Below are 23026 nucleotides of genomic sequence, written 5' to 3' on the forward strand. Positions count from 1 at the left end.
GTCCTTTTAGTGACATTTCTTTTTCCCAGTTGATATGAATGCAGATGTGTGAAGCTGAGCATATGGAAGGAAACCACAGACAGAGCTACTGTGCTCTTCCATTGACCTCCATCAATAAGTCACAGTGTGGCACTGGGTAACATTTTCCTCCATTACAAAGAACATGGGCTCTGCAGTTCAATTTGAGTCAATCCCCACAAACACATTCTGCAGCCTAAATACTCACTAGCACATTTAAAGGCAAATTCACATAAGGACAGTGCAGCTTTTATGGCTGCTAAACCTGCACATATAAGACTCAAAGAAACCATCTGATTCTCAAAGCACCCACAAAGAGTGAAATGCACCCTTAACTGTGCTGCTGAGCAAATAGCATCCCAGTGCTCTGGTGCTATTTGCACATATTTAAACAAGGTAATATGCAGACATTTGCTGCAAAATTGGCACCTTAATATGCAAATGAACCTCAGTCTGAAAAAAAAAAGTCCAATTCACAAACATCAGTCCTAATAGCCACCAGCACTTAGAGTGAAAATTATTTGCAGCTTCACAGGGTTGGTGGTAACTGCAGCATATTCATAACAGGTGTCATACCCAGACTTTCCAGTGATCATGGCAGGAGTGATTTTAGATAGGTGAAGCAATACAGCGCATCAGAGTATTATATGCGCACAGATGGCACAGACAGTGCCTGATACTCACCATGAGTGAATAAAAGTGTAAACAACATTAAACCTACTGCTGTGAGGAGCTGAGATGATGGTTATGCGCTGCAACAGTCCGGCACAGAGTGGAGAGAAAACAGCTCTCCATGCGCCCAGAGGAATGAGGGAGACCGCACAGTTAAAGAACCCCAAATAACAAACACCTGACAGAACACTCAAATGAGTGAGTCATACAAAAACAACAGATATCCTACAGATATAAATAAATGAAGAGTTAATAGATAATTATAATAGCTTTAATCATAATAAGCTGCAAAACTTTATGGCCGTGTTTGCGCTGTAACATCTTGAGTGCAATATCTTTTTTGACTCCCGCCTTGAGACAAGGAAGGTTACAAGTGATAAACAATTCATGGTGGTATTAGTGACCACAATTCATTCTTTGTGATTGTGTATCAACCTGCAGCTGAAAATAGTTGGTATAAAATGTTCTCAAGGCTATCAGTCCACTACAGCGGCTGCTGGTTCGACTCCCATGTCATCTCCTCTCTCTCTGCCCACTTTCCTGTCATATCTTCAGCTCTCCCTGTCAATTAAAGTCAAAAATGCCCCTCTAAAAATCCCATAAATCCTGTCAGTACATATTATTTCATCTTTTTGATGTTTCTATTCTGTATTTGTTATTTCAGTTGTAGTCAGTCAAAAAAATCCCCCAAAAGATAAAAATTATCTGTGTTTCTGTCATTTTGTCTGTTTTTTAATGTTTTTATATGCGATCAACCTGCTTTTGTCTGTGCTTATGTGCCTTTGTATGTTTTCTTTTAAAGTTTTTTTTATATGCAATCAATCTGCCAGGAACTGCAGATGAAAATTAGCCAGTATGTCTAAATCTACCACATGATGGACTCAAGTGCTTGTGTTCATTAATGTGTCCTTCTTAAATAAAATAAACACATATAGATTAAAAAAGTAATACAATATAAAAATAGAGATGACAGAAGCTGAAGATCACACAGTGACATGCTCAGAGTCAGGAAAAGATTACATCTTCCTCAGAGCGAGGGTTACTTAGCAACATTCAGACTTGGAGCAGTTAGCAAAATCACTGCTTTGACTTGAAATCGATGAACACGGGGCAATTACTGAGACAGATGCAGAGATTTAAAAGGTCCAAAAAGCCTGCACTGAACGGAGACAACAAAACAGACTGAGAATTATGTTGTGAACTCATTAATTTTCTCCATAGCGAGTTTATGTTTGGGCGAGGCTGAGACTATGACACAACTCTGGAGGTCGACTGTATGAGGAGCTCAGATGAGACATGCCGTAAAAGAATAATATTTCTATATACAGGTGAACGTGACTCATTCTCTTCCTCGCAATGAATCAAAGTTTCCCTGAATCCTCTCTATCACAGGCGATGGTCACTGTGTGTTTGTGTTTGAGCATGTGCAGACCAACCCCTCATAAAGCATAATTACAGGGCTGAGATGTTGATTGTCAGACTGAGGCTGCCTTCTTCATTTCCTGTCGGCTTTGTTGGTTGGAGAGCAGTGGGAGTTTACAGTCTTGCTTAATCACTGGCAGTCTTGAGCTGGGACACTGGTGTCTGTGTCAGTGTGGTCTGTGGTGTGTGATTGTCTGGTTTACAGTACGTTCACATGTTTGGACGCAGATCTACGGTGCCAGTCTGAGGGTACTGATTGTGGTCACACGCCTCTGCCCTTTTTCCCACTGATCAGAACTTGAAGTAAACAAGCATATTTATTATTTCCAAGAGCATTCTGAGCTTTCTATGCCTGAAAAGTCAAACACGTACAAACATGGTATAGCAGCACTGTGTTTTTTTGTTTGTTTGTTTGTTTTCGGGGTTTGAAAATTGATGTAAGTCTGTTTGGTCTTGTGCTTTTTTGTGATGGTCGAAGTCAGGACATTTTCATGAGGATTCTGGGTTATTTCAGGAGTAGGTTTTGGGTTTATGATCACATTAATGGTTGAGGTCTTGGTTGTATTTGGGGCTTCCAGGTCATAGCAATTTAGCTCTAAGAGTATATATATTTCCCAGATCCCTGAGACATTGCTGGAACAGACGACTAACCTCTTCCAAACTGTAATATAACGTGTTTAGCCAACAATGTTCAAAGGAAAATAGCTTGTCCTAAATACTTATCAATAAATGGCTTTATCACACCTGAACCACAGATGTTGACGAGAGCGTCTGGACTTATAGTAGCTATAGTTCTACTGAATGCTTTTGATATATTGCAGAATACAAGGCACAAGCAAGTTAAGCTTGCGCAGCCATGAGGGTCTGTTCACTTGAACTTTATTTGGCAAACAATTGTGCCAGAAGGATAATACATTAAGGTTGGCTGCTCAGTGACTCAGGGATATTTCTGAGGTGGGTTTTATATTCACCGCCAGAGGACTGGGTGCAGGGAAGAGATTAATGGTTGAGGTTAGTTTTGTGTTTTTTGGGTGTATTGCGAAACTGTGGTTTAGCTCTGAGAATAAAACAATTGAGGCATGCATCATCGAGAGCATGCTGCTGTCATACATTTTGGTGAGGACCAAATGGCTTTGCAAAAATAGTCAAATTCAACTCCAAAGAAGGGGCACCTTGTTAAGGATAGAGGGTTATTTCTGCTTCAGTTTAGTGTCAGAAGATGAGGTCCATCTGGGGTGTGTGTGTATCTGTATGTGGTACTGACCTGACCACTTTGGTCCCGCCCCTGATGACCTGCATGTCCACGTTACAGGTGCCATTTGAATGCGAGACGAGGTTGACCTCTGAGAACTCAGCCTGCGAGGATTAGGAGAGGACACAAGACCGTTTCATTCACATAAAGTCTTGATGATACAGAGGTGGTGAACTACACTTGAATATCATTAAATGATAAATGTTGCATTATCATACACAGCAATTTTGTAAATGGTTCCTTGTGCTTTAAATTAATTCCTGTAGAATGTCATATGCAAGAAAGAGAATACTAGATGATTATATTCTTAATAGCAAAGGTTATTATGTAAAATAAGGTGTAATATTCCATAATTACAGTTATTTTCATTCCCAGCACATTATCCTTTTTATCCTTTGAATTGATGTCTTGTTCTGGGAGCAAAGCTGTAGATAAAAACAGTTACTTTCTCCTTTTCTCTTTTAACGAACTCCCTTTGTAGAAGCAGGGAAAGGAGATTACAATACATATAATATAAACAAATGCACATTATTATGAACATAACATAATGCATGCATGCTTGTCTTTGGTGTGGTTGCAAACCTAGTGAGGATTTCTCTTTGAGTCATAGCTGCCGACTCCTGTCTCCTCTGGTGTCTATTTTCCTTTCTGTGGTGAAGCTTGAGGTCGTAATTTATCTGTCAACGTCTATTAGGAGTGAAACTGTTCGCTGTGAAACCCCACAGAACAGTCATTTCACACACAATGACCAAGTGTTACAAAATATTGAAAAATGGTTTGCTGGTTAGGTGGTTCAACCAATATGAAACCAAACTGTCACACGCTGTTAACATATAACTTAATTTTGTACAGTGACTAAAACATGATATCAAGATTCTGGTGTAATTTTACATTTTAAGTACTGGTGGTTTAAAAAGTGTGGTTGTACTTTTATATGCAGTTAAATATACACCGTACAAAGGTCATTTTTGCTGAGGATGACAAATGTAAAATGTTTAGAAAGTGACTTGGCAGTTTCTATTTGGCAGACATTGTTGCAAACCACGGTAACACGAATTCATATTTGTGTATAATAATAGACTGTATGAAAAAAGTGGACGTAGCCACCGTGATGTCACCCACTGGTTTGTGGACTATTGTTTTAAAGGCACAAGTTGGCATTATGGTCGTCGCCATTGTGAGTTTTTGGATCCAGAAGTGACCATATTTAGACAAGAGGGTGGAGCTGCCATGGATACACATGCAAAATTTAATGGCATCCCATCATTCAACAGTTGTGGAGATATTGCAGTGCTCAGATTTATCCTGTTTGACACTGGAGAAGTTGTTGCACACACACAGGCAGAGACGCTTGGTTAAAACTGTGACCTATTTCTGCAACCACCACAAAGTTCACATGCAATCCACACTTGTGACAGTGACACCTTTTACCTCTCCTTCTCTAGCTTCTTTCTAGGAACTTATAACCTGTTGTGTAATGCAATAGACAAGCAGAGTGTGTCTGAACAAGTCTTTTGTTCTTATTGAATATGTGCAAGGGCACCAATGTCTCAGCTTGTCAGCATAAACCTATGCATTTCCATATCAAACGTGAATACGGTATCAGTTCACTTTCATCTCTGTTCTGATCCCTCTAAACCTTTTTATAAATGATTCTGCAGCATAATAGGTCCATAAGATCAATATAGTACCTGCTCCACTTTGATGTCGTACTCCCCAAGGACCTTCTTTCCCCGAAACACTTTGGCCCTGGAAGAGAGAAGAGGAGAGGAGACTTAGTTTGCCATTTGTTCACTCTCAGCTGTCTGTGCCGCCCTCTACTGGACATCACACTCACTGTGGAACAAATCAGAGGCAGAAAATGGATGCCTGCTTCTGCACTTTTTAATGGCCAAAACGTTCTCAGCTATTGGCGAATGCATATTCTAATGAGCCTTTTGAACAGCTTCAAACTATAAAGCAGATCAGTGTGGCCATACCAAAACTGCAATTAGTGTCATCTCAATGGGTGGTAACATTAAATTCTGATTGTGACTGCAGTCCTGCTCCAATATTAAATGCTGTTTCACAATGTGAAGGATGAATGTATCCAATAACAGTGCTGTTTTAATGCTGACTTCTTAATATCTTGGCTGCCACTTGCTCAAGAGTAATATCGAAATAGATTACAACTAAACACATGCAGGCAGGCAGATGGAGAGGGGACAGACAAAGACAGACGGACAGAGAGGACAAGACAAGCAGAGAGGCTCCCAGCCAACACGCAGATAGACAAAATGCTCTGGAAGACATCTCATTTTACACAACATTGTAAATGGATCGCAGATGGTTTACACTGTGTCCATTAACATCCCATACACTGAAGCTAAATAAAGCAAGAACCCAGAGCACAAAGAAGAAAGACTTTACTTCTTTTTGAAGTCCAGGCTGATAATAAAAACAGAGATTACAGCAACTGATCCTCAGCAAATCCTATCGTTTTTCTCTGCTCCATGTCTGCATGTATTCAGTAACACTTTATTTGAGCATTTGCGCATAGGTGCATGTAACATGTAATTACACTGTCATAACACGTCGTGAACATGAAGGTGTCGTTATGAATGTTTGTGACAGCCATCATCAAGTGTCATTTGGTCATTTTTAATGCAGCGTTGGCACTGTTTGAGATGTCTTTGTTAACTTCACTTAAACCACGACAAAAATGTCTTTGTAAGACAATTTGACATTAACCATACAACATAACCTGTCAATGTATTTGTTATGACAACTTGACTTTAACCAAGACAAAAATGTCTTTGTAAGACAACTTGACATTAACCATGACAACATAACCTGTCAGTGTCTTTGTCAGGACAACTTGACCTTATCAGATTTAAGGAAACTGCTTAGCTTCATGTTCTAACATGTCATTATACCGTCATGTGCGATTGGTTTTGTAATGAGACAGTGGTACATTTTGGACTTGGAATAAAGATGTCATTAGGTTTATTGCACTGTCAAATGCTTATGTAATGGTGAAACAGATAATTTCCTGGACTTCAACTAAAGTGGTATCATTTGGACTTGTCCTATGAATGTCATTAAATGTTAGAAGGCCAGTTTGACGACAGGGTGCAGAAACAAGATTAACTAAAAATGACATAATTGACCTAATGGTACTTAACAACAATCATAAACATTTGTAAAGACTCCTTCATGTTCATGACAGGTATGGCATGGTTATGACAGTGTACATACAGGCTTTTGCACACCTCTTCAGATAAACTGTTACTGAATATTCAGCAGAATGTAAAGTTTGACCTTGTTCTTATCAACAGGTCCTTGAAGCCCCCTTGAGTCCTCCATTATAATCATGTCTCCTCACCACACAGTATGCCAGTTCATGTCTTATAATTTGACATTAAATCAAATTGTATTTGGACTCATGGTTCCTCTCTATGCCAGTTAAATTAAAAATGTATGTTAGAGTCCTTCCATATAACCTCATAGGACCCTGTGTAGTGCAGAAAAGAGGCATCTGGCTTGTTAGTCTGGTTCATTAGGACCAGACCATCTGTGAGAGAAACACTCTGAGGGTATGATGCCGTAACTTCCAACAATCAATAACCACGCCAGCAAAATTAGTGACCTCAGAATTACAGCAATACATCTTCTTCAGTCCCGCTAGAAGGTGCAATTCTGCTGGTGCATGTGAATTTTATTTTTTAAGCACAGGCAGCTTCTTTAACACTCTGCAATGTCGCTGTAATGACGCCCAAACAGCCACCGCTGAAACCTCTCTTAGATCATTAAAAACAAACAGCACACACGAAAAACACACACCATCCCTCTGACTCAAAAAGGTGCATCACTCCCTGCAGCTTTAATTCAAAAGTGCGTTTCTCAGAGGATTATATTTCAAAATCAATGCTGTTGCCACCAAAGGGGCTCCATGTTCAGCACGTGTTCAGTATCTCCTGCGCACAATACAAAAAAATATTCAAAAAGACATGGGACAGGCCAAGACAGTAATGGACAATTACAGTGTTCTACAGTGAGTCTGCTGATCTTGCTTCCTCATTTAATTCTATCAAACACTACTGTGTGTCTGCCCACAGTGATACACACCATGTGCTGCTAATGACTGATTCAAGTAGAGCTGAGAGTAACCGTCTGAGAGACGTCTTTTACAGGACAGATATGCTTGTTACAGAAAGATAAAAGGACAGCCTTTTTATTAAATTTTATGGGATTAAAAAAGCTTGTTTCAGTAGACATCTGCTTAATGCTTTTATGTTTTAAAGCTGCATTTTATGCTGTAAACACCGCTCTGACGTATTATCACAATATAGTTGAAAGCAAGAGTGTTTGCAAATTTACACTTACATACATTTACATTTACATACATTTTAGTTCAGTTTAGTAACATTTTTCATTTCAAAGTAACTTATAACAAGTGCATTCAACCATAAAACATTGTAATGTATGAATACTTAATATTTAAACAATGACTAGACAAATTCCAATACTCTGGTTTGGTCTGCTCCAGTCTCTTTAGCTGCTAAATGCTCCATGCTAGTAGCTAGCTTCAGGGCTGCCAGCTCTGTATGACAAAACCAGCCAAATGGCAGATCAAAACCAGCTCAACGGCCAGTAAAAATGGCGCAAAAACCAGCTCAAGAGCAGAATTCAAAATACGCCCCTGCCAAACCACATACACTGCCAAGTCCAACAGAACTGCGATTATTGCCAAATAAATTGTAACATATAAAAAACACCATAAATATTCAATGTGTCACCATTAAAAGTAGCCTCAGATCAGTATATTATCAAATAGAAAATATTGCTCTTTAAACATGTGGACCAGTTCACTGATGCTACTAATCTGTTGTTTTGTCTTTTCACTTTAACCCTTTCCTTCCTCCTCTTCCTCCCTGCCTAAGCGTGGCACATTGTGTGTGTATGTGTGTGTGTGTGTGTGTGTGTGTGTGTGTGTGTGTGCAGGCATGTGGGCTTATCTGGAGTTATTTTGGTATGATTTGGATCTAAAAAAATTATTTCAATTAAAATCTGGGTGGTTGAAAATGGATTTATAGATTTTCATGTAATCTGCATTGACAAAATCAAATCCGCGACAACACTTCAAAAGTACCCAAGTTCTGTGGGAAAACCGTGGACCTGGCAACCCTGGCTAATTTTGCTTGTCTCCTGTTTGGTGTTGTGTAGGTAGCATATGTTTAGTTTAGTTTAGTTTTATTTTTTGCCTGCAGCAGCTGAAATTTAGGACAGATGGGAATGGATTTTGAAGGCCAGAAAACAAAAAAAACAAGTGAAAAGTTGCTAAGCTGAGGTGAGCTGTATAATTCTTGGTGGGTTTTGTGCCTTCAAACAGGGTCAGGTTTACCATTTTCTCTAGAAGTGTCCATATGATTATTGCCCCTCTCTTGTGATTTTCAAAGTGGAAATTTCTGAAAGCTTGGAGTTCATGAGTTGTGACACATTTGCTGACAATAACAGAAATATTACAAATTTCTTTGTAATTTTATATGTCTGAGGAAAATGTTGATATTCCCAGTGGCCCCATCTTTTCATTTTGCCTTTTTCATTCCTGCATCATATTACCTGCTTGCTAGCTTGCTAACTTGTTAGCATCAGTGGCTCCTATATGCCAACACTTTTGGCATCCATGTTGCCATTGCATGACAGTGGTGTTCTCACGACTTAAAGCCCCACTCCAATGTACTCTGGCATTTTTTCTGAGTCATATCCTTACAATGCTGATTGACCACAGTTCAGTAAATACAGCGTTGTTGATGGGCATCCCAGAGCGTGCTGCGAGGACAGCATTGACTTAACCAGCGTGACATAAACGGCTGGGGAAGAGTGGGCCTTTGGCAGATGAGGAGGCTCATTCACCTCACCTAGGAGGAGAAGAGAGCGCCACGCCCTCCAGGTGGAGTTCCTCGTCAGAGTCCTCCACCTCAAAACTTATGTCAGAGTGACTGCTGTCACGCTCCATGCTAATATCCCTATTGCTCTTCATGTTAATGATGTTGACCAATCTGGTGGGCAAGATAATGGATTAAATCTGTTCTCTGAAAGACCATGCAGCTAAAAACATCAGTTAACACAGCCTGGAGAGTGACCCTTTTTGGAACACAAATAGTAATATAAAAATATTGGTTATTGCAGTGTTAACAGAAAGTTTGTGTGCACTACTTTGACCTGCATTGCTCATACATGTCAACTGTAACAAGGAGCCCAATGGTCTGTTACCTCTGATCTGCACTGCCACGTGTGTTCAAACAGTGTAAGACATGATCTAGTTTGATCTGCAGGATCAATTTCAGACTATAGAGGAGCGATGTTTAAACTTTAAACAGTTTTCAGTCTGTATAACACAGCAAGAGCTGGATTGAAAAAGTAGCACTATGGCAACAAGCTCTGCCAAATGCCAACATAGATTTACAACTGCCTCTACCCGAGCATTACAGCCTCACTGGAAACCTAACATGGCTATGGATTTTGGTCTTGTTAGGCTAAAGGATGCCACATAATATAAAGTCATGAGCAATATATCATCTCTGACAGGTCACGCCTACAGTTTCCTGTATTCAATTTCTCGCCCCCACTGGTGTCTCATAATAAGACTTTAAAACATCAAGGAATGCAAGTCAGCAATGTTTCCTTCATTTAGGACAATTCTGGCACATGATCTGATGAGGATGAGACCCACTATCTTCAGCACTACAATATATTTTAATTTATTTTGTTTCCCTTTAACTAAGGTTATTATTAAGCAATAACAAACACTATAAACACATACATCCTGAGAGACAGACACTCACCATGTTTTCTTATACAAGAAAATATCTAAAGATTGAAAATAAATAGAGATACTGGACATGCAAGCCTGAATTCAAGTGTGTCTTAATGGATTTTGAGAGCCAATTACATTTTGTTGGCACCATCTCCCTCACACTGTGCAATGAATAAAAAAGAGGTTGCAGGCAATATAATCTTTTTGTAATCCCAAATTGCCGACGCTTTTTGGTACAAAGTGGAAACCATTTAAGTTTCTATAGTAACAACTGCAGATCTATTGATTTACTTGGACACTGTGTGGGCGATATGAAGATTTAGATCTCACACTAGCTAATATCCAAAGGCAGCTGAAAATACTGTACTACTTGGAACGGAGGTTGGTAAGCTTTTCTGAGAGTCAGAGATAAAGGTGAATTTAAAACTGTAATTCATGAGGTTAGCAGGCACATGCAGTGTCAACATCTGAGGGGTGGAGCTGTTTGGAGTAAATAATAGCTTGTATATGGATATGTAGGAATAATAGATGGACACATGATAATTAAAATAACAGAAAATCATAGAAAATTAGTAGTTTGGGGTACACAGTAATTGCTAATTGTTCTGTTGACCTAAAATAATAAGTTATTTGAACAGGCTGATATGAAGTAAGTGGACTAGACTTTCTAGACCATTCTATAAACCTTTATTGTACCATGTAGATGATAAGTTATCCACAGGTCTGATGCAGGTTTGTGGTGGTAACAAGGATACCACTGGAAACAACATGACCAAAGGCTCTATGCTGTGCTAAATTCAACAGCTGAGCCCTGTTGACTCCATGTTTTTTTTTTCCAGGGTCATCTGATGCGATTCCACTTTCATTATTGATCTGTGGAGTCCAAGAGTCTGAGAGAGACACACAGTCCTGCAGAAATTAAGCCTTTCAAATCAATGCACGGCAATGACAGTGAGGAAACGATAACAAAGAGGAAGAACAGAAGAAGTTCTGCCAATAATAGAAGGATGATTACATGATTTTAGTTTTCTTGTGGTTGTCCTTGTTGTTTTTAAGGGAACTTTAGATACATATTTTCCTGGGAGGGACAGCATTTTTCTAATGTATGCAACTACACAAGAAAATGACAATAAACTAAATCTTGAATATTGTGATAGAACAATACAATAAATATATTAGAACCTTCATGTATGAATTATGACCACCTCAGTAAGGAGCTTTTTTCCTCTCTAAGCATGAAAATGACTTGTCTACTATATAAACTGGCACCCAGCAAGCACCCAGGGCACAAAACCACAAGATGCCTGCAGATGTACTTTGTTTTGCTGCGCTTTTGTTACAAAAACTGCAGGTTACATTCTAATAACATAAATCATTTGTTTGAAAGCCAAAAAGTCACTTCAGATTAAGTATGAAGACCAACAAAGTTTTGGTATGAATCGTAGTTGAAATATAGCCAGCTATTTGACTGTATTACTCCTCAGTTCTTACTTGATCTTTTTCAAATTCTATTTATGTGCAAGAGTCTCCTACTATTGAAGGACTGACAAGATATTCCTGGGCTGCTCAGCATTTCTGATGTTTTGTTGACCATCTTGGTTTTGAGAAATCTGTGTTGTACTTACAATGCTGGCCAGTGGGTGGAGGCGTTATTTGCTGATGTGTAATTATGCCATCAAAACCCATGCATAAACAAGAAAACAGCTTTTAAGAGGCTATCCACCGTAGTGACCACTATGCATGAGTGCAATAGCTGCAATAGCTGCAGTGTGGAGCATTAGCAGCCACTGCCTGATAACCATTTCTGCACAATTATCAAGATATTATATTCTTGATTTTAACTTTATGCATTCAGTATTTACATATTCCAACACATCAACAACATCATGTTTGAGCCATGGCTTATCTTTATATGGTTTCACTATTTCTTCTGTTGCCAGAGAGTCTGCATGAAAATAACTCTCCTAAAATACACATGGACGCTTCATTGCTACAGGGTCATTAAATGGTCAGAAGTAGCCTAAGAAATATCCCCCTAAAGCTGTTTTCCATGGACTGACTCATAGCGAACACTAACACATATCACATCATGACAGCCGATGTCGTTGTTCCTCTCTCTCCTATCATAGCCGTAGTTAATTCCCACATTCCCTCTAAATGCATCATTTTTTTTACACCCATCTGTTATTCTGTCCCCTCTGTGGTTATCATGATCAATTCATGCAAAGACACATTAATGGGATCTATGCATACAAATGAACCAAGATAAGCGCTGCAGTTTAATGCGTTCAGTGAGACAAGAGTGATCGTGCAAAGGCATATTATGTTGCTATGGTGTTTTAAAACAGAAAATCCATCAGTCTGGGGGAACAGCATGTTGAGATAATTGTCAACCAATGGACGGAATCAATAAAGAAGTCAATGTATAAAGCAAAGTATTAAACTTAAACAGACTTTATAGAAAGTATATTGTCAATTAAAATACCAACAGCACAATTTTGGTTTAAGAAATGAACGTTGCCCAGAATTCTTTTTTCAAAAATCTCCACAAAATAATAACCATCCTCCATTTCTGGCACAGCACAATGGCTCTGGCAACACAAGACTACACACGCCCTGGCCTTCTCACCACTTGATTCACAAGTGGAGTAAAACAAGACTCTGACTACTGAGGTGAAATGGCACAGAAAGTGTTGGAGCAGTCCTGTCAGCTCCAGTGTGGTGGGAGGAAGCAGGAGGGTAATTATTTGGCTAGCTGGCATACTGTTAGTGCAGGTGCAGTCAGACAATGTAAGAGCATGAAAATGAGAGGAAGGAATAACACAGGGGCTGGAGACTCTGCTGGCTGCACACCAAAAATTCATTTTCAGCCTCTGTGGAGGCTTTCTGACAGAATTCTACTATGTGCTTTATATTGTTCAAAGCATCCTTGTTAATAAATCCCATAGGGAGAGGTGAAAGAAGAATTTAGATCATTTACTTAAGTAAACGTAGCAATACTGCAGTGTAGAAATACGCAACATTTACACCTAAAAGTCCTGCAGCCTGTTGCACCAGCTGTAAGTTCAAACTCAGCCTAGTTATAATGGAAATTATTACTAAATTGTGATTTATGCATTACTAAACTAAAAGTGGTTGCACCAGTGAGACAGATTACAACCTAGCTCTTAGTCACAACCAAATAATTACACACACCGCTAGGGTAGTAGTAAATCATAAAATGTCACAGAATTATACTCACAAATAGTAAGACAGCAGTTTTTCCACAACACAGCATCATTTTTTTCATTAATTGCAGACAGTTTGCAACACTGTAAGAACAAATTTATTGATTTATTTTGATATTATAATCTATCTTACAGCAGTGTGCTACAATGCCAAATGGCTCACGCCAGCAAGAAAGTTAATGCACAGTAACCATGACAATGGAAATCTTTGATCGATGATTGACCACTTGTCTTAGTTATCACTTTATATAAACTAGTTATTCACCAAGTAATCATAAAGTGCCAATTTTAGCAGCTGACAGAGTTAGAAACTAACTGGCCTCTAATGCTGTTGATTGATTAATGTATGCATCCCTTTTTAATGTTACAACTGGCAAATAACTTCCTCCTTCCTTAATAACTTTATATACTGCTGTGTAGCTTAGTCTATAACAATATATTTTATTTGTTGATAATATTTTGTATTGTTAATCTGTATCTGTAAAGTAACTAGTAGCTACATGTTTGGAGAAAAGCACAACATTTAGATTAATGTAAGAATAAATAAGTAAAAAGTGGCATAACATGGAAATACTCATGTAAAAGAGTTTTTCAAAATTGTACTCACGTACAGTACTTGAGTAAAAGCACTGAGTACAGAGTTACTTTCCACCCCTGGTCATAGGCTAGAAAACAGTAGCACTACTGACCACACCCCAAGATGTGATGTTATACATGTAGCAAAGGAGAACTGACACAAACAGCAGAGAAGGTTCAGACCTGAGTCTGGATTCCAAATTCATTGCAGGGCTGTACAGAAAAAGTGTACAGAGTGCATAAGTACAAATGTTTCAGTCCATGTTGGACTTTCATCAGTTCACCCCATTTAAAGTTTACTGCTCAGGTGCACCCAGTCACTGATCTAGGACTGGATTTGCCAGCAGGTCAAATCAACACAACCACATCAGAACAGTACATTTCCATAGCATTGACACACACACACACATACTGATATATATTGATGCAAATATTACTTTTTACTCTGGGAATGGGATCCACTGGTATAGAAACAGAGAGTCACAGAAAGCAGGTCATATCTAAATCTTCATTTAAGTCACTGGGTTTAGTGTTTTAAGGTAAAAGATATATCTGTATTTACACTGAAGTAAGATTTTATCCATATTTCTACCATGACAGTTAGGAATCATTATGCCAGTGCCACAGAATGTCAAATCTGATGTGAATCACCTCCATCTGAACGGTGTTTTGCAACAGCTGATTTAAGATCAGCACTGCAATTAGCACTTTTATGTGTATTAATTCTGAAGGCATGGTCACACATATGCACCAAAGTTGAACAAGGTGCAAATTTGTCCACGCGTGACGGGGGCATTTATCTAAGTTGTCTCCTTATTTTTCCTGTTTATTGGAAGCCAGGAGACACCTGTTTTACCACTGATAACAGATGGAAAACACCTGCTCTGAAATCCCTGGTTGGAATGAGACCAGAAGTTGAACATTTCAACCAAATTACGTGATAAATTAAATGAATTCTGAATACCACTCAGAGAGAAGACAGGAGGAGAGGGAGCCGAGAGCAAAAACACAGCATGCAGCAAACTGAAGAAGACTGCATGGGTTTTACCCAGCAACACTAACACTGTACATGGTAATGGCCAAGTGATGCAGCAGCAAACCAGAGGCTCAGAGGTTTCTCATTCCTGTTGGACTAAAGGGAAAAATGCTGAGAAAACATAAAGACAAGAGCTATTCTGAAGCAAATAGAAAAGGTGCTAAGCTTGAATATAGATTTGTAAATACTGAAGGTGACAGCTGGTATGAGCAAAACTAGGAAATAACAGATAAACAAATATAGCTAGAATTCAAACAAAATGTGTTTTTACTCATTTACTGGCAAGACTGTTTCCTAGTTGTCTGATAATGTAATTATGTTGGTTATTTGACCTGACTTTATTGGTGCAGTTTGTACTGCTCAGGTTGACGTTTGTCTTGCTTGTTCTGACACTGTGTCAAGACAAGCCAGCCATCTGATGATACAGAGCAGTTTAGAGCACCGCAGTAAATCGCACAAAGATTCATCGGACACACAGACACTCAATGCTCAAACCAAAACAAACATGAACATTCAAACAAGAAATTTCGATTAACTTCTTCTGCTGAGGATCAATGTTCAATTTGACAGTTGTCCTTCAGTGTCTGAGTGTGTCTCTATGCTCATTATGTGTGAGGAAGAAATCAGACTCAGCTAGGGCTCTGATTGGCCGCGCCGACTGAACCTGCGCAGCATACAAAGCTTAAAGTCAGTGGTACTGGCTCATGTATTCTGCCCTGGGGTGAAGATGTCGCTTGAATTATTCAACTGCGGCACAGGAGGTTGTAACACCTCCTTCTGCCATTATCTTCCTTCTCTGAGCATGTCCTCGTGTGTGTGTGTGTGTGTGTGTGTGTGTGTGTGTGTGTGTGTGTGTGTATTTGTGTGTTTGTGAGTGTCACGTCAATGTGTCTGGCACAAATACTGTCCAACTATACAAGGGGTCTGAGTCAGATCATGGCCTCTCCTTTTACATCTACAACACAATAACAGATCTAGATGAGCACATCTGATAAAAATGTTAGATTAAAATCTAGTTAGTTTAGCAACTACAGGCTTTACTTGACTGCTCTGTTTTATACAGACTGCTGACTCCTCACTCCTCTTAACTGGCCAGTCAGGGCCTACAAGAACTGCTAGGCTAAAAACAAGGCCTCCTCTGTCTGTCTCAAAAACTGACATCTTCAAAAGCTTTGTTTCATCTTAAGCATGTTATGATCCACTTAAGTTAGGCACAATGCGAGAAAGCGACAGTTCAGATTATTTGAAGTGACACAGTATGAGGTACTTACTGATAGTTTGGATAGATAGTTTGGAGAAGCAGAGGAATATGGAGTAATACCATACACGCTAGGCGGGGCTTCAGCAACGAAATATAATTTAGCTATTTAAAAAAATCTGTGTCATTTTAAGTGTATGCTATATTTAGAATATTTTCACTGCTTTACTTATCCAACAGACAACCTTTTCCAACTGGAAACTGTCAATGTTCAAGCCAAATATTACTCTCTCTCCACGTCTACCAAACTGTGTAATCTTACATCTTAGAACACAGGAGATGCTGGTCTGCTGCTGCCTTGATCTCTTGTGTTATTGTGTGAGTGTGTGGGTGTTTTGAAAGGATTCACCAAAGACACACAATAACACAAACAATCTTACAGATTGAGGCAGTGGTAGGCCAGTAAGTCCCATGTCCTAAAATTTCACATGGGGAGTCTGCTTGGTTTTGAGGGAGTAATATTTGGCTTGTATAATGGCAGTTCTGCAGCAGAAGGCTGTCTGAAGGCAAGTAAAGTGGGGAAAACAGTCAAAGTATAGCATACACTTGAACTGATATTGATGTGTTTAAAGTGGGCTTTTTTACAGGGCTAAAATATCTTTTCGTTTTTTACTGATCTTGTCCACAGCTTCCATAAACTTGAACATTACTAGACAGAAGTGCAAGAGACATTAATTGTCTGGTTGTCCAATTCTCCCCAGTTTTCCTGCATAATTAAACAAATGAGTGTCGGCGATGGAGGTGTGTGTTTGTGTCTGTGTGGCGGTGGAGGAATCAGTTTGTTCGTGTGGTTTTATTACATTACTATGATAAATGATGACCTACAGGGCAGACTGTGTTCTCATGAAAACACACATGCACGCTCAGAAGTTTGTCTGTGTGTGTGTGTGTATGCGTGAGTGTGTGTGTGTGCTGGAGCACCCACTGACAGCACATCTGCTTAACTGAAAAAGGCTTGTCGAGGGAACATCTTGAAACTAACAGCGGAGCTGATTGTTTTCTTGAGGTTTCACTGAATCCTGCCTGCAGATACAGAGAGATTTGTTACTGAACTGTGTGTGTGTGTGTGTGTGTGTGTGTGTGTGTGTGTGTGCGTGTATGTGCTAAGCGTGGGTTGGGTTGGTTTTGTGTCTGTGTAAGTGCTTATGAGAGCGTAGTTATTGTGCTTCTTGTCCTTGGAAAGCCGGCTGGAGTGACAATCTTTTTTATCTTGTCCCTGTAATTTGACAGCTTTGTTTTTACTTCATGCTGCAGCTTCGCTGCCTTTTTCTTTCACTTGTACCTTCCCTTGTTCCTGCCCACCCTCACAGTGTCTCCATCAGGCTCTCCTGTTCCTCCTACATTCACCTTTTCATCTTTGTACACATTTCTCGGGGTAGAAGGACATATTTTGGCTGAGAAAGAAACTACCATCAGATTTACTGGTTGAAGTCCATCTGCAGGTAAAATATTGGGTTTTCTTTACTGTCTACAAGATAAGAATATATTTATATAAGGTTCTGGATTTGTAAGGAGGTGGTTGGGGTGCATGGTGGGCAAAGAAAGTATAGACCTTTTTCTATGGTAATAGGAAACTTAGATTCTGGTCAACATAACATTTCCCTCAGAATGTTTTTTCTGTTGGAAACTAGTTCAGTTTAATTTCTAGGATACAGAACTGCATTGTTTTATGTTGAATTACACACCTATCCACCTTGTTAACATTGAAACACTGCTTACACAAACTGAGTTATTAGCATGATTATTACTTAAGTTTTACTTAAGGACAATTTTAAATGCAGGATCGACAGGAGTATTTTTATACTGTGATATTATTATACTTTTACTTCAGTAAAAAATCCTAATACCACCTACCTTTATAACAAGTCTGTCTTGTTTTTCTCTCCCACTAGATCACAAAGGATATTCAAAGAGATTTTTTTATACAAAGAGATTTTTCCCAAGTCTTTTAATAGGAAGTTTCCCCCTGCTCCTCTAACTGTGCAATATCGCATGGTTGAACCAGGTGCAGTGAAGGACCATTATGAAGCCCAGGCCGTCTCTCTATCCATACTGCGAGCCAGAAAACTGCTGGAAATCTGTCAAGCACCCAAGATTTGACATACAGCTGAAGAAATTATGAAATTAGTTACTTTTAGAGGAAGTTCACTACTTCTGTCAAACAGAGATTACTTCAGAAAATATGGCAACCAGTGTTTAGTCTTAACTGTGTCATAGTGTCATAGATCGGTACTTTGTAACTTGTGTGACAAAATTATGTGTAACTTCTCCTCATTTCTCCTCACCTGTGCATTTATTGTTTCGATAACACTTTTTGAAACCAACGAACAGATGTTTAAAAAAACAACAAATGAATGTCGATGTTTTTGAAACTGGCAAAACATAACAGGTTGGGCAGAAGTGATCTCTAATTTTACCTCTTACAAAGGACTGGTTCTGAAAACATTCGAGGCTTAAAAAAATTTGTGATTGATTTGTAATTACAATGGCTAGACTGAAAGTTTGTTCACAACAAGAGACAAGCTGGGGAGGGATTGTAAACTGATCAACAGTGCCTGCCTGTTACAGCTTTCAGTCATTAATATTAATATCAATATGTAAATAAACATGAGGATTGAGAAGCTGACAAACTGAGCTCTCCACTGAGAGCAGCAAGATTAATTAGGAAATATTAAATGATGCATTTATAAGAGTAATACAGAATGTTCACCTGTTGGATTATTTCTAGTGGATTAAAGATGTTTCACTGGTCCTAACAGGTCTATTTAAGTGGCTGGTAACAGCATTATGACCGTTTTGGACGTACACAAGTATCTTTTTATGCACTTGTTATCTGCTTTGGTGTCACAGTATCAACAGTCTGCCATCATCACTGCCACCAGAGCGTGACCTGTACAGTCAATTAGCCAGAATTTGTTTTCATTCATAATGAATGCAATGGTATTTGGTTTTCAGTTCACTAATTAGCGGGAGTGACAAAGCCAAACAATTACTGACAAATTTGGGGCATGATTGCTCATTTCAAAATGAAGTTCCGCAGGCAGAGGAAAGCAACCTCCTTATTACGGTAAATTGTTGGCTGTGTCAGAAAAGCCTCGATGACTGTGGTTAAAACAGTCTGATTGGGCCTGTTGTTTCTCTGTCCTGTAATGAAAAAATATAGTTCAGGATCTGTCCTCACTGAACTTTTAATGGATTTTTTAGAAAAGCACACAGAGTAGAGCTGCAACTAATGATGATTTTTTCATTATTAACTAAACTGCTGATTTTATTCCTGATTATTTGCTTAATCTTTTTGTCCATAAAGTGTTAGAAAATATTGAAAGGTGGAGTTTTAATTTCCTTTTTTTGTACAAAACCAAAAGATAGAAATAAACTTTTATCATGTATTAGAAAGAAAAGTGGAAAAAAAAATCACGACTGAAAGAGTCCACAATAGGCCCATTCAATTACTTTTTTTTAGAGGGGCCAGAAAAAAAAAGTAAAATGCTGAGGGCCACCACATTTACATGTCCTATGTCTGAAATGTGAAGGAAATTAAATGTGTACAACAATAGCCCTCCACTTTATTAGTTTTCACAATACACCTTTGTAATCCTAGTTTAGAAGTAGTTTGTTATTTTCACAAACACAATGATGCATTTAGCACCTTTCTCCATTCAGTCTGACTTTCCTAAATTCCCTCAGTTACACAGAGTTAAAACTTTTTTTTTATTTCATGTGCTTCTCTGTTCTTAACAGAGACATAAACAACATAACAGACATATTCAATGACTTGAGCTAATTAGCCTCTCTTCATTTGAGGAAATGATTTATTTATACCCTTTTCATATCAATAAATGATAAAAGGGCTGGAGATAGTTAAGAGGACATTAAAAGACTGGATTCGGCTGCCAATTGAATAGGCCTGATCTACAGCTACACTAATGGTGGCTCTGTGAGGTTGTTTGGACATAGCAATGCTTTGGGCTAAAATGCTAACCCAGTGGTTCTCAAACTTTTTCTGGCACAGCTATCATCAATCATTAACAGTAATTGGGGAAGCAACTGATAAAAGTATTCAAGATGAATTTTAGTGAAATAACGGTCAGCATAATAGACCCAGCAAACTTTAGTCCTTAGATAAATCATATTTTTTTTAAACTTTGTTCTACCCTATATTTCTCCCCTGGTCATTCAGGAACAACTGTGCCAACATCTGAAGTCTAACATGCTCACAATGACAATGCTAACATGCTAATGTTTAGCAGATGAAATGTTTACCACTTCCACCATCTTACTTTATTGTGTTAGCATGCTAACATTTGCTCAATAAACATAAAAGTACAGCTGAGGCTGCTGGAAATAGAGACAAGAGGAGGTGTAGGAGGTGTATGTGTAAGTCTAGTTTTTTCTCAGACCACTTGAATTACATTCTGCTTAAATGTTATTATAGACCATTTGCCTAGTGATGCCAAAAATAAACTGCCTTCATCCAATAGTTCCCTAACATCCCTAACTATTTGACTGAAAACCACAAAAGTCAACCTCATCAAAGTGAGTTGGATTCATCATCTGGGAACTATGAATATTTGTAATATCTGAAATGTAGTTTTTGAGATATTTCACTCCCAAAGTCCAAAGTGGTGCACAGACCAACACTACCTTCCCTATAAAGCCTCAGCATTACTGACACTGGTGACATAACTGAAAAATTATGGAAGCAGTTGTGAAATTTATTTTCACTTCATTGACTGATGGACCAGTTCACCTCTACAGCAGAGTAATTTTCTGTAAAGCACACACCAAACAGATGAAATGCAGGTGCAAAACTATCTCTCTCACTTTTGAAGGGGGCTTAGAGGATTTTTGGTTCAATCTCCCCGACTGCCAGGTTTCTTCTGCCTGAAAAACCTCATTTTGAAATGAGCTATCATAGCCCTCATTTGCCAGTATATTGCTTGGCTTTGTCACTCCCGCTAATTAGTGAACTGAAAACCAAATACCACTGTATCCAGTCTGAATGAAAACAATGCTGGCTAACTGATCGTACAGGTCACGCTCTGATGGAAGTGATGATGGCAGAATGTTATACTAAACCAGATAAAAAGAGCATAGAAATTGGGCAAAGAAAGTGAAAGGCAGCACTTGCCCCACCTCGAGCCAGTGCCTTTACCCCAACTCTTCCAGTGGAGCTGCTTAGTAGCCAGCAAAATCAGACTGGTTGTACTGGGCAGCTTCCAGGTGTGAATGAGTGATGACTGATTGATTCTTGATTTATTCACACGGTTAGTGTGAATAAATCAAGCTGTAAGAAATATTTCCTACTGCTGCCACTTTACATTACAAGCATTCAACTGGCAAAACACAGAGGTTTTTGTTGTGTGTCAATCCCAAGAAATCCAGTGGTCTTGTCACAGTCATTCACAAAAAATGCGCTTACAAAACAATGTCATTTTTGACAGTTTTTGATTGTAGATTAGGAATTAACCGAACATGAAGGAGCTGAGGAGAGAGTTGTCGAATTTATACCAATGGGTAGAGAGTTAACATTTTTTTCCCCAGGTGTCAACATTCCTGCCTTTCAAAGTTCAATTTCCTTCAGACAGTCTTACAGTAGGTTGCATCAGATTTCTTTGTTTGACATTTCTGTTTAATTTGTGCTGTAATTAGTTATTTCACTTCTCTCTACGGCGAAAATATGACTATTATTTGTGTCAATTTCAAGGTTGTGCCAGAGAATCTGTCGGTGTGGGTTTGTTTTTAACATCAGAGAAACAATAAGACAAAGGATTCCACAAAAGTACAGCAGGGTATGCTCAAGAGAATTACCAGACTACAAATAGTTAGTTCACAGTTCACAGGCTAAACTTAAATTCAACTCAAAGACTGCCTTTTATCTGGCTTTCTCCAAAAGTAAGATATACGCCCTGCCAGGATACATGCCCTCCAGTCACTGTGGGCTTTTACGATTAAGAGAGTTGTGTTCTCAGTTTTAAAGATTGAGCTTTCCACTCCTGCCGAATGTTTTATTTATCAACTGAAAGGCTGAGATGGATTCAGAGTGGACGAGACAGAGATTTAAGTTTAAGGATTCTCCTCAACTCATTTGTGTTGGAAAAACAGTGCGTCAGTCTAATCAGGTCCTCTTGTAATGGAACAACTGGGGCTTCTAAAGAGTGAAATTTTAACAAGTCTCCTGCACAAACCAGACACCATTTAATCCCTCAGGGAGGAGATTTTGATCCCACTGCAGCAGGGAGGTGTATAAGTTATAAGACACAACCTCTAGCACAAAAGTTGCCTGTCATCTTTGCAATATGATGACCACACTTAAATGACAGCCACGTACTGAATCATCACTCAGCGAGGTGAAACTGAGGTGAGCGCTCTTCCTGTTTTAATGTTGGCTTAAGACAGAGTGTTTGTCTGCAGCAAGATGGGGAGCAGATAAATCATTGCAGACAACCCTGCTGTCACTTGGCACAAATGAAACTTCATGTCCACCTTATCCAGATGTCTGTCTAGGAGCCATTTCCTTTTTCTGTCCCACTGTCTGTCCATCTGGACACATCTGCGATCATAGACTATTTTAAATGCACAAACAAACAAGCCTACATATGCACACAAATACTGCCTGGCCACGGAAATAGTCAAGACGACTATTTCAAGGATGAGTGAGGATTTGAAAAAGTCAGCCACAGAGTGGTGTCAGTGAAGCAGCACTGAAGTGCAGGTTCATAACTGCAGTCACCTCATTGAATTGTGGAACATTTCCTTGTCTTGT

General features: G+C 39.0%; 1 protein-coding gene across 1 annotated transcript in view; it reads right to left on the minus strand.

The window, feature by feature from the left end:
• Nucleotides 1-23026, minus strand: part of syn2b (synapsin IIb) — a 119946-nt gene that overhangs the window by 42108 nt on the left and 54812 nt on the right. The window contains exons 2-3 of the mRNA XM_084736781.1: nt 5056-5113; nt 3377-3468 (exon numbers count right to left, since the gene is read on the minus strand). Of these exons, the coding sequence (XP_084592907.1) occupies nt 3377-3468; nt 5056-5113 (150 nt within the window). The remainder of the gene's footprint in view (nt 1-3376; nt 3469-5055; nt 5114-23026) is intronic.

The sequence above is a fragment of the Lutjanus erythropterus genome, chromosome 2, assembly GCF_056507025.1.
Source record: "Lutjanus erythropterus isolate fLutEry1 chromosome 2, fLutEry1.hap2, whole genome shotgun sequence".
Classification (NCBI taxonomy): domain Eukaryota; kingdom Metazoa; phylum Chordata; class Actinopteri; order Lutjaniformes; family Lutjanidae; genus Lutjanus; species Lutjanus erythropterus.